The sequence below is a fragment of the Rhinoraja longicauda genome, chromosome 14, assembly GCF_053455715.1.
Source record: "Rhinoraja longicauda isolate Sanriku21f chromosome 14, sRhiLon1.1, whole genome shotgun sequence".
NCBI lineage: Eukaryota > Metazoa > Chordata > Chondrichthyes > Rajiformes > Arhynchobatidae > Rhinoraja > Rhinoraja longicauda.
The window spans coordinates 53,194,293-53,212,320 of NC_135966.1; the positions used below are offsets into that span (position 1 = coordinate 53,194,293).

Sequence of the window (18,028 nt, forward strand, 5' to 3'; positions counted from 1 at the left end):
GAATTTAGAAGGATGAGGGGGGATCTTATTGAAACATATAAGATAATTAGGGGATTGGACACATTAGAGGCAGGAAACATGTTCCCAATGTTGGGGGAGTCCAGAACAAGGGGCCACAGTTTAAGAATAAGGGGTAGGCCATTTAGAACGGAGATGAGGAAGAATTTTTTCAGTCAGAGAGTGGTGAAGCTGTGGAATTCTCTGCCTCAGAAGGCAGTGGAGGCCAGTTCGTTGGATGCTTTCAAGAGAGAGCTGGATAGAGCTCTTAAGGATAGCGGAGTGAGAGGATATGGGGAGAAGGCAGGAACGGGGTACTGATTGAGAGTGATCAGCCATGATCGCATTGAATGGCGGTGCTGGCTCGAAGGGCTGAATGGCCTACTCCTGCACCTATCCACTCCCACTCTACCTCCACTCCCCCCACTCCCTCTCTACCCCTACCCCCCTCCCCCTCTACCTCCACTCCCCTCCCACCCCACCCCTCTACCTCCACTCCCCTCCCACCCCCACTCCACCCCTCCCCCTCTACCTCCACTCCCACCCCCACTCTACCTCCCTCCCCATCCCCCTCTACCTCCACTCCCCCTCTACCTCCACTTCCCCCTCCCACCCCCTCCCCCGCTCCCCTCCTCTGACCCCCACCCCCTCGAACCCCACTCCCCTCCCCCATTCACCCACCCCATCCCCTCGCAACATCAACGGCCTTACGCGACATAGGGAGGCCGGGCCAGCGGCGAGAGGCCAGGCCAGCGGCGAGCGGCCAGGGCAGCAGCGAGGGGCGAGAGGCCAGGCCAGTGGTGGGAGGCCAGGCCAGCGGCGAGGTCAGCGGCGAGGTCAGCGGCCAACGGTGGGGCCAGTGGCGAGAGGCCGGGCCAGCGGCGAGAGGCCGGGCCAGCGGAGAACAGCCAGGCCAGCGGCCAACGGTGGGGCCAGCAGCCAGAGCCAGCGGCGAGGCTGGGCGAGGGGCGAGTGGCGAAGCATGGGTTTTGCGGAAAAATATGAGGCAAAATCGGAATGGCGGAAATGAAATAAAGCTGAAACTTTCCGCCAAATTCAGAAGGGTTGGGAGGTCTGCCTGTGTCCAGATAATTAATTGGAATAAGTATCTAATGGTCTGTACACATTTTGAAAAAATATTTCCTTTGGTGCTACAATTTCTAAAAGTTATTTGGTAGACAGAGTATAGAAGCTAGAGTGGGCTTGAGTTTAATACTGACTAGCTAATTAATTTATTGCATCGTATGGGAGGCGCATTCCCAATCTCATTGTACCCCTGTACAATGACAATAAAGATATATTGTATTGTATTGTATAGTTTATGAAGACAAGTTCATAAAGGCCATAACTCTTCCCCATTCACAAAAAATGGTAAGAGATTTGACTCCAGTTGACCTATTGCGATTGCACCGGATTGAACGCAGGTGAGAGAGCATGTAGCAGATGTGGCTGTGATTGAACACAGGTGAGAGAGCATGTAGCAGATGTGGCTGTGATTGAACACAGGTGAGAGAGCATGTAGCAGATGTGGCTGTGATTGAACACAGGTGAGAGAGCATGTAGCAGATGTGGCTGTGATTGAACACAGGTGAGAGAGCATGTAGCAGATGTGGCTGTGATTGAACACAGGTGAGAGAGCATGTAGCAGATGTGGCTGTGATTGAACGCAGGTTACTGGAGTTATGAGGCAGTAGCTCTACTAACTGCCACATTCTTCAAATTGATAATATTTTGCTTTTGATAGTTATTATATTTGCTTCAACACCAGCATTTAAACAAAACTAGTTTATATGGACACATTGATTCATGAATATAATAGCAAGGAACTGCAGCTGCCAGTATATACCAAAGATAGGCAAAATGCTAGGCAGGTCAGGCAGCATCTCTGGAGAAAATGAATAGATGAAGTTTCAGGTTAGGCCCCTTCTTCAGACTTCTGAAGTGTGTGACAAAGGGTCCTAACCTGAAAAGTCACCTTCCATTTTCTCCAGAGATGCTCCTGACCCACTGACTTACTCCAGCATTTTGTGTCTATCTTTGATTCATGAATAGCTCCACGTTCCCAGATAAAGATGAAAATTACTGCAAAGCTCACATCAACCACAATAAACACAGTAACTGCTTGAAAGGTTTCAGAGTTATTTTTGTTGGTTTTATTAAAATATCTCATACCAATGATTACAGCCACAAACATGATTGTTTCTAACAAAAAATATATGATCAGGGAGCAAGAAGGCATGTAAGATTAAAAACTTATTTAACAATCGGGTGCTGGGACTCACAGTTTCAATGGCCATAACAGCACAACAAAATGCTTCTGTTTGAATTCCTAACCTGGTTTCTACTTCACATTACAATTGACAAAAATTCTCATTCTAAACTGGAAAAAAAACCTTGGGTATGTTTTGTTTCAAATGTCAAAATGCATTGGTGAAAATTATGGTGCAAATATAATACTGTTGCTTGAAGTCCCTTCAGGTGCACTTGATGCAAAGTTGCATTGGGACACTGGTGAGTGCCAACAATATTTAATGCTTGTAGAAACAAATCCTAAAAAGCTAACTGCTTTTAAAAATTGAGATAAAGGAGGAAAGCCAACTCTCCAAAGCAGTTACCCAATCCACACTTACTACTAGTGCTCCATGCAACAAGCCAAATAAAAGCCCATGTGCTGCATATTAAATTAAAACCATTTCTCATCCAGACCATTTTTGGGAGATGGGAGGGGTTGAGGGAGAAAAGAAATCGGTGGGGGGTGGGAGAAAGCAAATGAGAGGAGAGCGTGAAAAGGAAGGGAAAAAGAGGCAAAAGTATGAATAAATTGATGCCACAAAAACAAATGACGACAGGGGCAGCAAAATTGATATGGCAGATATAAAATCAGTAAATGAACTTCTCCGAGACTGGACCAAAAACATCAGAAGCATTATTCTTTTTCTTTTAATTTGATGGGATACAAGGAATCTGTCAGAGTAATCACATTTTCTGTCTACTCTTACATTGTATTTTCCACCAAATACTGTAATTGGGAGACCAGTTATCTGACTGTGGTTTCTTGAACCTCCATAGCCACTGTAATAAAGATGTTGAAGGGACTTGGTGCAAGTTGCCAAGCTAAAATAAGACAAGAAAAATCATGATTTTTTTTTCGCCTGAGAATTCTGTGCATTGACAAAGCATCTCCATATGCAAAAGTAGGAAGTATTGTATATTTTCACTTTTTCTTTTTAAAAAGTATATTCACAGCTAAACAAACCTGTGGCTTCTACAAAACTGTACACAGACAGAGTACATTCATGGCTGACTTGAGGTACTACAAGGTTTCTTTCCTTTTCATACAAGGTCACAGAATTACAGACGTCAAATGCAGTAAGACTCCACGCTTCATTTAACTGCATTAACTACACTTTGTAGTCCCAGTTATGTTTCTTTTTTGCTGCGAACTTTCGGGCTGCTTCCTGACAGAAGGTTAAAAGGTCAAAAAGGTGAGGAATGCCATTTCTTTTCTTTTCAAAGCTGCTATTGGTCAGCAGGGATATCTCTGTCTGGTTCTGCTTTGACTGTCTGGCTTGGGGATGGTGTATGCGAAGGATGAGCTACCGAAGGCATGCCGTGTTGCATAGGGATGGCAGCTGCTACAATTCCTTCGACCGCTGCTGCAGGGATGCCTGCTGCCGTTACCCCAACCACTCCACTTGGGAATCTGAAACAAACGTAACAGCCATTAAACAACAGCACCACAGGGGAATAAATTGCATTATTCAAAACATGCAGTTTCATAAGCCTCATTCTAGATAGCTCTCTAGTTCATAATGAGCCAGATAAAATTAAGTTCAAGGGTACCTTATTGACATTGAGGGCTGAGGGAATGAAGCAGAAACCCAATACTGCATTAGACTTTAGAGTATAGCACACAACAGGCCCTTCGGCCCACCGAGTCTATGCCGACCAGCAAACACACTGTACACTAATCTACACGCACTGGGGATAATTTTACAATTTTTACAACTTACCAAAGCCAATTGGTACTGATCGGGGTGCTGATTGTGAATGATCAGCCATGATCACATTGAATGGCGGTGCTGGCTCGAAGGGCCGAATGGCCTCCTCCTGCACCTATTGTCTATTGTCAATTAACCTACAAACCTGTACTTCTTTGGAGTGTGGGAGGAAACTGGAGGAACCGGAGAAAACCCACGTCAGCACGGGGAGAATGTACAAACTCCGTACAGACAGCACCCATAGTCCGGATCGAACCCAAGTCTATGGCACTACAATGCCGTAAGTCTACTGTTGCGCCAATGTGCCGCCTTTAGATGCAGAATTAATTTGTTTTTAAAGTGCTGTTAAATATTTGTCTGCACAGATTTAAAAAGTAAAGAGATTAGGAAGAGAAGAGATATAAGAAAATAACTGCAGATGCTGGTACAAATCGATTTATTCACAAAATGCTGGAGTAACTCAGCAGGTAAGGCAGCATCTCAGGAGAGAAGGAATGGGTGACGTTTCGGGTCGAGACCCTTCCTCAGACTGATGTCAGGGGGGCGGGACAAAGGAAGAATATAGGTGGAGACAGGAAGATAGAGGGATATCTGGGAAGGAGGAGGGGAAGGGAGGGACAGAGGAACTATCTAAAGTTGGAGAAGTCGATGTTCATATCACTGGGCTGCAAACTGCCCAGGCGAAATATGAGGTGCTGCTCCTCCAATTTCCGGTGGGCCTCACTATGGCACTGGAGGAAGCCCATGACAGAAAGGTCAGACTGGGAATGGGAGGGGGAGTTGAAGTGCTTGGCCACCGGGAGATCAGTTTGGTTAATGCGGACCGAGCGCAGGTGTTCAGCGAAACGATCGCCGAGCCTGCGCTTGGTTTCGCCGATGTAAATGAGTTGACATCTAGAGCAGCGGATGCAATAGATGAGGTTGGAGGAGGTGCAGGTGAACCTTTGTCTCACCTGGAAAGACTGTTTGGGTCCTTGGATGGAGTTGAGGGGGGAGGTAAAGGGACAGGTGTTTCATCTCGTGCGGTTGCAGGGGAAAGTGCCCGGGGTTGGGGTGGTTTGGGTAGGAAGGGACGAGTAGACCAGGGAGTTACGGAGGGAACGGTCTCTGAGGAACGCAGAGAGGGGAGGGAATGGGAAGATATGGCCAGTGGTGGGGTCCCATTGTAGGTGACGGAAATGTTGCTGGATGATATGTTGGATCTGCTGGCTGGTGGGGTGGAAGGTGAGAACGAGGGGGATTCTGTCCTTGATGCGAGTGGGAGCAAGAGCGGAGCTGCGGGATGTAGAAGAGATCCGAGTGAGAGCCTCATCTATAATGGAGGAGGGGAAGCCCCGTTTCCTGAAGAACGAGGACATCTCTGAAGCCCTAGTGTGAAACACCTCATCCCGGGCGCAGATGCGGCGTAGACGGAGGAATTGGGAGTAGGGGATAGACTTTTTGTAGGGGACCAGGTGGGAAAAAGTGTAGTCCAGATAGCTGTGCGAGTCAGTGGGTTTATAGTAAATGTCCGTCACTAGTCTGTCTCCTGTGATGGAGATGGTGAGGTCCAGAAACAGGAGGGAGATGTCGGAGATAGTCCAGGTATATTTAAGGGCAGGATGGAAATTGGAGGTGAAGTGTATGAAGTCAGTGAGTTCTGCATGGGTGCAAGAGGTAGCACCAATGCAGTCGTCGATGTAGCGGAGGTAGAGTTCGGGGATGGGGCCGGTGTACGTCCGGAACAGGGATTGTTTGACATACCCGACAAAGAGGCAGGCGTAGCTAGGGCCCGTGCGAGTGCCCATAGCTACGCCTCTGGTTTGGAGGAAGTGGGAGGAGTCAAAGGAGAAGTTGTTGAGGGTAAGAACCAGCTCTGCTAGGCGGAGGAGAGTGTTGGTCGATGGGGATTGGCTGGTTCTACGGTCGAGGAAGAAACGGAGGGCTTCGAGACCATCCTTGTGGGGGATGGAAGTGTAGAGTGACTGGACATCCATGGTGAAGATGAGGGAGTGGGGGCCTGGGAACAGAGTGTTGGTCGATGAGTGTTGAACAATGAAAACGGCCAAGGGGGATATGTGAACAGACTGGATGTCCTGCGATGTGGAAATTGCACTGATTTCGGCGATTTCAGATAGGGAAGTTCCAGCTGCTCTATAAATAAGTAAGTACGTGTAGGAAGGAACAGCAGATGCTGGTTTAAACCGAAGATAGACACAAATGCTGGACTGACTCAGCGAGAGGAATGGGTGATGTTTCAGGTCAAGACCCCTCTTCAGACTGAAAGTTTCGGGAAAGGGAGGGATAGGGAAATGAGAGATATAGACAATGATGTACTGAGATATAGAACAAATTAATGAGAGATATGCAAAAAAGTAACAATGATAAAGGAAAGTAACATTGTTAGCTGTAGCTAGATGAGAACGAAAGCTTGTGTCACTTGGGTGGGGGAGGGATGGAGAGAGGGGGAATGCCGGGGTAACTTGAAGTTAGAGAAATTAAATTCATACCCTGGGTTGTAAGCGGTTCAAGCGAAATATGAGATGCTGTGCCTCCAATTTGCGTTTAGCCCCACTTTGACAATGAGGAGGCCTAAGACAGAAAGGTCAGCGTGGGAATGAGAAAGGGAATTAAAGTGTTTAGCAACCGGGAGATCATGTAGAGCCAGGCGGACTGAGCGAAGGTGTTCAGCAAATTGATTGCACAGTCTAAGTTTGGTCTCCAGGGGTTTTAACAAACAAAAGGCTGACATCCCGATTCATTACTGGATTTGTTTATCTGATGTAATTTTGAACTGAGAAGAGAAAGATATGATGGCACAAAGATGCTTAGCCTTGGTGGTCTGGGAAATACTCATTCTTCACACAATATCCTAAACAGATCATTGACACTTGCTGTTAATGGAACTTCTCAGTGGGCAAAACAGCTACCATGTTTCCTACATTAAAATCGTTCAAATATTACTATACTTTAAAACTTGACTGGTTGCAAAGCATTTTGAGTTGTACCAAAGTGAGTGTGAAAGGTGCCTGTTTTATTTTTAAACCTCATTAACTGACTATTTAATAAGCTAACCACCCATTCCCGACTGCTGCAGGTAATTGAGATGATCTTTAAAGACGCCAGAATCACGTTTATATGCATAATCAATATTTTCAGATGTAGGAGATTTTTAACAAAGTACTCTAGGACAACCATGGAAAGACCCAAATCGTCAAAAGTGCCCTTGTGACAGGAAATTAGTGAGTGGACAGGGTTTCAGGTTTACAGAAAGAGAGAGAGAGAGAGAGAGAGAGAGGTCAGCGATAGTGGGGTTCTGGTAGATAGAGTGAGAAAGAAAATAATTTCACCTCAGTTTAGTTTAGTTTACAGATACAGCGTGGAAACAGTCCCTTCAGCCCATCCAGCCTGTGGTCCGTACACTGCTTATATCCTACACACTCGGGACAATATACAGACGCCAATGAAACATGTCTAAGTTTGCGGATGACACAAAGCTGGGTGGCAGTGTGAGCTGCGAGGAGGATGCTATGAGGCTGCAGGGTGACTTGGATAGGTTGGGTAAGTGAGCAGAAGCATGGCAGATGCAGTATAATATGGATAAATGTGAGGTGGCAACAACAGGAAGGAGGCGGATTATTTTCTGAATGGTGTCAGATTAGGAGAAGTGGAGGTGCAACGTGACCTGGGTGTGCTTGTACATCAGTCACTGAAAGTAATCATGCAGGTACAGCAGCCAGTGAAGAAAGCCATTGGCTTTCATTGCGAGAGGATTTGAGTTTTGGAGCAAGGAGGTCCTACTACAGTTGTCCAGGGCCCTGGTGAGACCGCACCTGGAGTATTGTGTGCAATTTTGGTCTCCTAATTTGAGGAAGGACATTATTGCTATTGAGGGAGTGCAGCATAGGTTCACCAGGTTAATTCCCGGGATGGCAGGACTGACGTATGATGAAAGAATGGGTCGACTGGGCTTGTATTTGCTGGAATTTAGAAGGATGAGAGGGGATCCTATAGAAACATATGAAATTCTTAGAGGATTGGGACAGGTTGGATGCAGGTAAAATGTTCCCGATGTTGGGGTAGTCCAGAACCAGTGATTACAGTTAAAGAATAAGGGGTAGCCCATTTAGGACTGAGATGAAGAAATTATGAAAAACGTTTTCACCCAGAGAGTTGTGAACCTGTGGAATTCTCTGCCCAAAGGCAGTTGGAGGTCAATTCAGAGGATGTTTTCAAGAGAGAGTTAGATATAACTCTTCGGCTAACGGAATCAAGGGATATGGGGAGAAGGCAGGAACAGGGTATTGATTTTGGATGGCGGTGCTGGCTCGAAGGGCTGAATGGCCTACTCCTGCACCTATTTTCTATGTTTCTAACCTACAAACCCACACATATTTGAAATTTGGGAGGAAACTGGAGCACCCGGATAAATCCCATGTGGTCACAGGGAGAACACACAAACTCTGTACAGATTGCACTGTAGTCTGGATTGAACCCTGGTTTCTGGCGCTGCAAGGCAGCAACTCTACCGCCATGTCACTCAGAAATAGAATTACAGGGCTATATGCTGGCACTTCCTGAAAGTCAGTCACAAAATTGTGTCAAGAGCTGGGCTCTCTTACCCAGGTGCATCCTGGGACCAAGGATCTGGTAGTAACTTTTCTTCTTGTTGTAAAGAATGGGAATTTCTCTGCTTAGCCAGAAATGCAAATAATGAAAAATTCAATGATCTTCCATTGTCCGCATCGACTGGCAGCCAGAAACACACTGTTAAAGAGAGTGTACCACTTCACAATCTGCATGGATGACATCCTCACACGTTGGTCATTTACCATATATTCACAACACTAAGTGTGATGTTGAACACACCAGCTATCAATTTGCTGACAAAGATAAGTAACTTGGGCACATTTACAACAGGAACTGAATGGGAAAATCTTTCGATAATGTCCATATGAATCAGCAATAGCTATGAAAAGCATTCATTTCCCACACCATATCAAGAAATGAGGGTAAGTGGGTACAAAGCCTCATTTTATTTAATGATCCAACATCAAATATTCATACAAGAACAAAAATATTAATGTAATGTTCACTTTTGATTAAGTGAGGTTTAACTTAACCAAATCAGGGCTCCTCAAAACATTTACTTTAACGCCATATCATCTCCAAACTCGTGGAACTTGTGAGTCTGCACTCCCCCTCTGCATTCATTCGATCCTCAACACACTGACCAACAGATCACAATTGGCGAGGATCCGTGACAAATCATTCTCCATAATCCTCAACACAGGTGCCCTCAGGGTACTTTCTCAGCCTCCTACTATACACTCATGTAGGCCCACCTCAGTCATGGCTGACCATGGGTGATGCATGCCTACTATACACTCATGTAGGCCCCCCTCGGTCATGGCTGACCATGGGTGATGCATGCCTACTCTACACTCTACACTCTACACTCCCACCTCAGTCATGGCTGACCATGGGTGATGCATGCCGACCATACACTCATGTAGGCCCCCCTCGGTCATGGCTGACCATGGGTGATGCATGCCGACTATACACTCATGTAGGCCCACCTCGGTCATGGCTGACCATGGGTGATGCATGCCGACTATACACTTATGACTGTGTAGCCAAATACCAATACAACTCAATATCACCGCATCGATTAATGACAATACAAAGTACAGAAAGGTGATCGAGAACCTTGTTGTAAGGGCGAACATTCGGCATGTAGCCATGTGGGTTTTATTGCAGGGGTGTAAAAGGGGTGTAAAAGCTCCAGCTCGGATTATTCTTGGGGCATCCTGTTGTCAGCATGGAAGCGCGGTTTATGGCTGATCGTATCCTCTGATATCAGCAACTGGCCTCAAAGCTTTGAAGTGTTAAGAAGAACATCTTGCCATATGGACTGCCCTTTGTTCCCAAGAAAGAAGAGGTCACGATGGACACAACGGACAAGGAGGTCCCGAAAAACACATAAAGATTTATAGGACATTGTAAAACTTGCCATATAAGGTAGCAATGGAAATGTACTGGCACATGTATTAAGGGTAAAATGTGTGTAATTGTTAGCATTCGGAGAGAGAGGCTACACTGGCTGCCTGAACGTTTCCAAGAACGTTCCGGTATCCTGGCTCTCAGACGTTGACGTTTTTCAGACACTGAAGTCCCTCGTTTGGGGTTGTTTTTGTGTTCAACTGAGATTCACAGACGAACCGATAAGGAAAAGGGCAAGGATAAGGATGATATTGAGGTAAGAGTCTTTATCGCATGAGTCTGTGGTCTGGGTAAATTTAGGAGTAATTTCATAACGTGATATAGTGATTGGTTGTCAGGCCAGGAATGGGACAGGCTATGGATATAAGAGAGGTTGATCGTTTGGTAATTGGATGTCAGACATGTGAGACGGACTTTGGATAAGAGTGATGGCGGTGCCCCGGTATTATAACGTAAAGGGCGGTCACTCTTGTTGACATTGTTTTGGTCTGGGTAAATTGATCGTTTGGTAACAATTAATGTGGGAGCGAGAAGCAGTGAAGAAATGGAAAAAGAGGATTAAAGAATGGAAAGAGGGGGAAGCACCATCAGGAGTCAAGGGAGCGAAGTTGGAGGGGAAATGCAAGTAGTAGAGGGATATCAGTGTGTGATAGGTTGGGAATACCGAAAACATGCGATATTTTGCAAGCGGAATGTAAGGTGTATGATCTAAGACTTGACCGTGCTACCCGAGCTCGAGGTGAATTTAAAACTGGTACCAAAGGGATATATCCCGCCCAACAACAACAAAAGTCAGAATCCGAACAACTGGAGTCTATAGCGGTTTTATTAGGTAATCAGGAGTCTGAGGGTGACGAGGAACCCTGGACGTGTCCGATCCCCACAGGCAGAGCCACCGGCTGCGGTGGTGCCAGTCCCGGTTCTACCCTCCCCGCCAGGATATTGGGGACTACGCCCCTATTATGAGACAGCATCAGGGAATATGGATAGGTCCCAGACAAAGGGTTAAGTTGCGCCACGAACAAGAATCCGCACGATCGGCGCTAGAGATTGAGGATACTGCCTACCCTCGCCTTTTTCAGTACACCTCATTGTGCCCAGCAGGTTGAGTTATTTGCCCTCACGCAGGCCTGCCACCTTTGCGTTGACCAATGTGCTAATATTTACACCGACTCACGATATGCTTTTGTGGTTGCACATGATTTTAGTAACCTGTGGCAGCACAGGGGCTTTTTGACTGCAGCAGGCACTCCTATTAAAAATGCCCTGTTTGTCCGAAATCTACTAGCGAGTTTAACATTCCCGAAAACCTTGGCTGTCATTAAATGTAATTCGCATACATCTGTCAAGGATCCCATTTCTTTTGGGAATGCATTGGCTGACACATTGGCACGCACAGAGGCCCTGGCCCCTACCATTTTAGTTCCTTCAGGCGAACAACAGCAGTTTTCTGCAACTACCGCTATGCCCAGTGCTTCAATATTCTGCCAGCTTCAGGGGGAAGCCCCCGAGGCTGAGAGACACCAGTGTTCCCCTCGTGAATCTGACTCGCTTTGGTTTACTGCCTCTGGCAAAGTTTGTGTCCCTAACGCGCTTTTACCTGTTTTGTTGCATTATGTGCACTCTCTTACCTATGCTGGTAAGAGGGGAATGTTGGATGTAATAAATGCTACATGGTATCACCCCAAAATACATTGGGGTTTACAAATTGATTTTATTGAATTGCCACGTGTACATAGTTATAAGTATTGCTTAGTTATTGCTGTTAGATTGATTTTGCTATTGATGTTGCTATTTTGCTATTGTTACTCCCGCTATTAGGGGAAGTGCACTCAAGATCTATATGGGATTGTGGTTAATCTGTATTTACTTCATGACATTTATGTAAAGACGATCAGATGATGTGCAGAGGAGGCAATAGCACAATACTAATACCCTGGAAGGCAGAAAGAATAGGACCCTGCTCAGGATGGTTTAATAAGACCAGAGCTAAACAATTGAGAGACCAAGCCTATTGGGTTGTACCCTGCGGACATGCTTTGTGCCAGTTTAATTTCCAATGCCTGACAGATGAATTTAGTTTTCCATGTAAGAAGCAGCAGCCATATCAGGGTCGGTCTAGACGAACTCGAGGGTTACATCAGTCGTTCCTACGAGAAGAGATGAGGGGAAGAATAGACTGGAGAAGGGACTATTGCAGAAGAACGCAGGGGAGCTTTACATGTCCAGCCAACACAGCATGCGCAGTAGAGAAGTATGAAGTACAATGCCCTGAGGGGTGCGGAGGGTATGCAGCAAAAGGACAATTAATGGTTATTACACATAACCAAGGGAAGGTCAATTTGACCACTAAATGGAATGTAAGCATGACTTGTGAAAGAGGAGATGGAACCGCATGGTTGAGTAATCAAACTGCGTTAATGGAATGGAGCAGAAAGGGCTGGAACGGCTGGGGGGCAAGTAGCAGCACTTACATTCTGAAGAACGATGATTGGTTGGCGTGTACAAATGCTACCCAGATAGAAGGAAGGCACCCCCTAGTAATAATCTGGTCAGTACAAGAGACTACCCAGGAAGAATCCAATGTAGGACATTTAAGGCGAATGTATACAACTTGTACCCCTATGGTTAGATCCCCGAATGTGTTAAATTTGACTATCAGGATAGAATATGAATCCAGGAAGCAGAGTGAATGTAACGTTGCTGAAATTACAATGGAGGTGTTGGAACTGGAATAGGAACGTTAAATTCCTTCAATATAGAGACGCTACAAAATAAGATACTGACAGTAGGAGGATTGATGGGAGAAGGAATAAAACTACAAAATGCTTGGGATAGAGGATGCAATTTTCAGGATGGTTATCTGATGTAGTGACTTGGAGACAGAATGAAGAGGTAGAAAAAGAACTGGAAAGGGTAATGCAGAATCAAACGGAGTTAAATTCGAATTACACCCACTGTATGATGAAAGAAATAGTGCCGAGGTTTGGGCTACTGTGTACATTGAGCACTTTGGACAATGGACCCTATTTTACAGCCAAAGTTAATGAGGAAATGTGCGAACAGTTAAATATCTGCCAGCAGTTCCACTGCGTACAACATCCACAAGCTGCAGGTATAGTGGAATGTGCAAATGGCACACTAAGAAATAAATTGGCCTTGTACTTTGGAAAAATTGGAGGTTACACGGGAATTTTGTTTTTGTCTTTCAGTCCAGGTATTTTTAAATTCATGTTACAAGTTGACAAAGCTTTTAATCAGGCATAGCAACGTCATGGTGAACTATTTTATGGATAACACCTTTCCTTACTCCTATTCCATGCACGCTTTACTATTGACTTATTTACTGCCTAGTATTGAGAGCGATAACCATTTGCTCGGAGGGTGAGCTGGTGTTTTAGAACACCAGGTCAGCATGTGACAGCCGATGTTGTCATCCAACGATTATCAATGCCAGTTTTTGCAGGAACAAAAACGGTTGATAGCAGCTGTTCTACACACGTCCAGTATTCTGGCTGTTCCACGTGTTCAGGATGTGCATGCAATAATTCAGCATTTCTCATTGAGGTACCCCTTCATACAGGGATATAACAAAGAAGGAAACTTGAGCACAAGACTGCTGGACTAGTGTAGATGGTCTAAACGAACTGGGATCTGTACCTTTGGCTTCACATTTCAACATTTGTTTTTTAACTGGATGAATTGAATATTTGAGAATGAATTGAAGATTACAATTGTGCTGGAATTGTGGACCCTTCCCATTTTGTGCTAGCTTAGTTGATAAATTAGCCTTTGAAGCCTAGTTACTTGGGTCAGTGGGTACATAAGATATTTAAAGGAATATTTTGCTTTTCATTTATTCAATGCCTGAGGACCACATTTAGAAAACCTCTATGCGTATAACCCCACTCTACTACAGGATTAACCCCAGCTGAGGTATTATACGGGAAACCACTCCGAACCCCTTGGGGGATGGAGGGAGAGGGGTGCATCAACCTCCATGAACTGTACGACCTGGATGAGCGTTTAATTGAATATATGAAATTATTAACCCAATCTTTATCAGCCTAGCATTCTCAGGTCCGAGACCTCCAGAAACCACGGGACAACATGAGGCTAAGATGGGATTGTGGATTATATTGACCCTCGGTAGTCAGATAGAAGGACGAACCTCGGATCTCCGGCGAACCAATCGTTTCCTTTCTTTATGTCAGACATATGCTTCCCAGGTGGAACGGTCTGCCTGTTGGGTGTGCGCCCCAGGTTCCAACACATGATGTCTCCTTACACGGTCCCCTTCACTCCGAGTGAAATCAGGTCTGCCGGGTTCTTTTTGAATCACTCACAGAGCCCTGGCCCCAATAATTGGTGTACGGATTATGACAACCAATCAGATGACTGTGGATGTCAGTGTTTTAATGGGTAGTCCTTGAGACCCTATCTTAATCAAACACAGGAGAATTGGCCCCGGATACAAGTTAATTCTCCTCATGACTCTCCAGAAACACCAATAAATACAACCTGTTTCTGTAGAATGGGATCTAGACCAAATGAAGGGTCTAGATCCCTGTCTGTGGGATTCAGCACATGCACCCATATCAGTACTGCAGTTCCTCCAAGACCTCTTAATGGGACATTTAATATGTGGGAGCTGTGCATATGTCTGGTTACCAGGACTTTCGCCACGGTATGATCAGGGATCTTATGAGACCTGGACAGGGTGCTGTTATCTAGCTTTTGTAATCCCACATTTACGAATCATAAATCATCCTCTACAGCATCCAGAGTGGAGCTCTAAACGAGCTGTATCGGAGTTTGAGAGGTTTTGGTGGATAATATTCCCGAGATGGGGAACCGCTCGGGCGGGAACTGAAATTTGAGACTTAGCTAGTGCCCTGGAACAATTAGCAAATTGTACCGCTGATGGACTGTACGAGACTCAGGAACAAATAGGCCAGCTAACAACTGAAATGATGGCCCTGCGTCTTGTCGCTCTCCAGAATCGTATGGCTCTAGATTTCTTGCTAGCCGAGAGAGGGGGTACCTGTGCTATGATAGGGCAAGAATGTTGTTCATTTGTACCAGATGTATCCTCTAATATCACCAATATCACGGGGCATGTGAAGGAGGTTATAGAAAGATCGTTTAGCGTTTGAGCCCTCTGAGGGGGTGCTGTGAACTGTTAATGTGTGTGCTGTTATGTTTGTGTGCCTTTGTATGTTTGTTCTTAGTACCTGAACTGATGTACAGCGCTTTGGTCAATGTGGGTTGTTTTTAGATGTGTTATACAAATAAAATTGACTTGACGACTAAGAAAATAGGGGCAGATTTAGCCCAAGATCGAATTAATGCTTCAGGATGGGATTGGTTTGGTTTAGGATATTTGTGGGGGCCGATTCTCCATTATGGCAGTATCATTGCGTTAATTGTTGTGATTCTGTTAATCTGTTATTGCTTCGGTCCATGTATATGCCAGATATTTGTCAATCGACCACTTTAAAAGACTGTGATTATAGTATAATCAAAGAGGGGAATGTAAGGGCGAACATTCGGCATGTAGCCATGTGGGTTTTATTGCAGGGGTGTAAAAGGGGTGTAAAAGCTCCAGCTCGGATTATTCTTGGGGCATCCTGTTGTCAGCATGGAAGCGCGGTTTATGGCTGATCGTATCCTCTGATATCAGCAACTGGCCTCAAAGTTTTGAAGTGTTAAGAAGAACATCTTGCCATATGGACTGCCCTTTGTTCCCAAGAAAGAAGAGGTCACGATGGACACAACGGTCACGGAGGTCCCGTAAGACACATAAAGATTTATAGGACATTGTAAAACTTGCCATATAAGGTAGCAACGGAAATGTACTGGCACATGTATTAAGGGTATAAAATGTGTGTAATTGTTAGCATTCGGAGAGAGAGGCTACACTGGCTGCCTGAACGTTTCCAAGAACGTTCCGGTATCTTGGCTCTCTCCCACCTGGGTGAGTAGAATAAAGAGGTTAAATGATTTTGGTTGTCTGACTATTCTGTTCATAGGGCACGAACTACAACATTGTAACCTGGTGCCAAGACAACAACCTCTCCCTCAATGTCAGCAAGACAAAGGAGATTGTGACTGACTTCAGGAAGCGAAGGAGTACAGGCACCATGATATCCAATAATGGTGCCTTTCGTGTTCTTGTTCTATGTCTGTATGAAACTTTGCAAGTCTTCAAGGTACAACAGAGGTCTTTATTACATGAACTCAATGCTGGCAGCAAGACAACTAAAATGGCTGCAACCCCATGATCTGACTGAACACTCCACACTGTGTACAGCCAAGATAACTATGTACAAAACATCTCCCTTTGTCCTGTGCAGCGCCACCTGCTGAACGGGAGGAACAACGGGTCCTCCCACCCCACACGGTCCATCAAACATCACAGTGCCGAAGTAAAGATGCTCAAAAGTTTCTAGGAATAAATATCACCAGCAATTTGAACTGGACCAGCCACACCGAAGCTATGGCCAAGAAAGCACATCATGCCTCTACTTCCTTAGAAGCCTTAGGAAGTTAGGCATGTCCCCAATAAGTCTCACAAACTCGTACAGATGCGCGCGCATAGATGGCATTTTATAGTGATGAATTAAAGCCTATTTTGGGAACAGCTCCATCCAAGACCACAAGAAATTTCAGAGAGTTATGCACGTAGGCAGACCATCACACAAACCAACCTCCCTTCCATTGAGTCCATTTATACTTCACGCTGCCTCGGCAAGGCTACCAGCATAAGGACCAGTCTCCCTCTTCTCTCCGCTCCCATCATGGAAGAAGTATTGAAGTCTGATAACGCATACCTCCAGATTCAGGACCAGTTTCTTCCCAGCTGTTATCAAGCAACTGAACATTTCTTTCATCAGCTTTTTGTGGGGTCCTGATCTCCCATCCACCTCAGAGACTTTTGAACTATCTTTAACTGGACTTTATCATGCAATAGATGTTGAACCCTTCATCTGTGCACTGTGGATGGCTTGATTTTAAATTATGTATAGTCTTTTTTTTTACTGCATAGAATGCAAACAAAAGCTATTCACTGTTGGTCAGTACATGCAACAATAATAAACTAAACTTAAGGATGATTTTTAAAGAGAGTTGATTCTGCAGTTAATAGCTTGGTGACATTTGATGACACTGTTTATTAAGCTAGATCACAGTAATGCTAAAAAGAAACACTCCTTCAAGACACTATTTTAGAAAGAAAAGCAGGTTTCAGTGCTAAAAAAGTGTAGATGAAAACAAACTAAATTGGCCAACTCATTGAATCTAAAGACAAATCAAACCACAATAACATAAAAATTGAATTGCTCATGTCATGTCAACTACAAACAAAGCCAATGGATGAGTATTTGCTTGCTTCCAATCAATTTCCATAAATACAAGCAACACAAGCGTTTCACTCAAATTCACAAATTGTCCCAAATCCCAGCACATGTGCATATGGTTCTCAGAACTCAGACCCCACGAAAATACATGTAGAGATCAAGCAGAAACACTGGCAGTCTACACGGACCACACATTACCAAAAAAAATGGTAACTATTCTACAACTGGAATTCTGCAGTTTAATTTTAGGGACTAGACGAAGATATTAAGGCAACAATTCTCAATTTTTTGCATTGCATAACACAACCGCATGAACAGAAGCAAGCACCTTAAATTCATAGCTGCTCAATGAAAGGAGGAAACAAGTCCAGGATGCCTTGTGGAAGGCAATTACAAAATCAAGCACAAAGCTGACAGTTTTGCCAGGATAATTAGTGACCAGGCATATTATCGTTCTATCAAGAGTGAAGCAGAATTTTCAGTTCTTCATAATAAAATTCTGGAGTAGAGTTCTGAAAATTAACATAGGATGAAGGAAGGTCGAAAGAGAAATTGAATATAATAAAATAATGAGATTCTTATAAGGTTATATTGTTTAAAACCAGAAATGACAGTCACCCAGAAAGAATGTGTCGTTGTTTGATGAAGAGGCTTTGGCCATCTTTACTCAGTCCTCTTTGGATAAGGCAG

General features: G+C 44.7%; 1 protein-coding gene across 4 annotated transcripts in view; it reads right to left on the reverse strand.

Moving 5' to 3' along the window:
• Positions 1–2,009: 2,009 nt before the first annotated feature.
• LOC144600263 (C-terminal-binding protein 1-like) overlaps positions 2,010–18,028 on the reverse strand; it is a 125,891-nt gene continuing 109,872 nt past the window's right edge. For 2 of the 4 annotated variants that reach the window (XM_078411838.1, XM_078411839.1), the window contains one exon: positions 2,032–3,700. In XM_078411838.1, the coding sequence (XP_078267964.1) occupies positions 3,517–3,700 (184 nt within the window). In that variant the 3' untranslated portion in view covers positions 2,032–3,516. Of the gene's footprint in view, positions 3,701–18,028 lie in introns of all 4 variants that reach the window. The other 2 variants (XM_078411841.1, XM_078411840.1) reach the window with 2 other exon arrangements.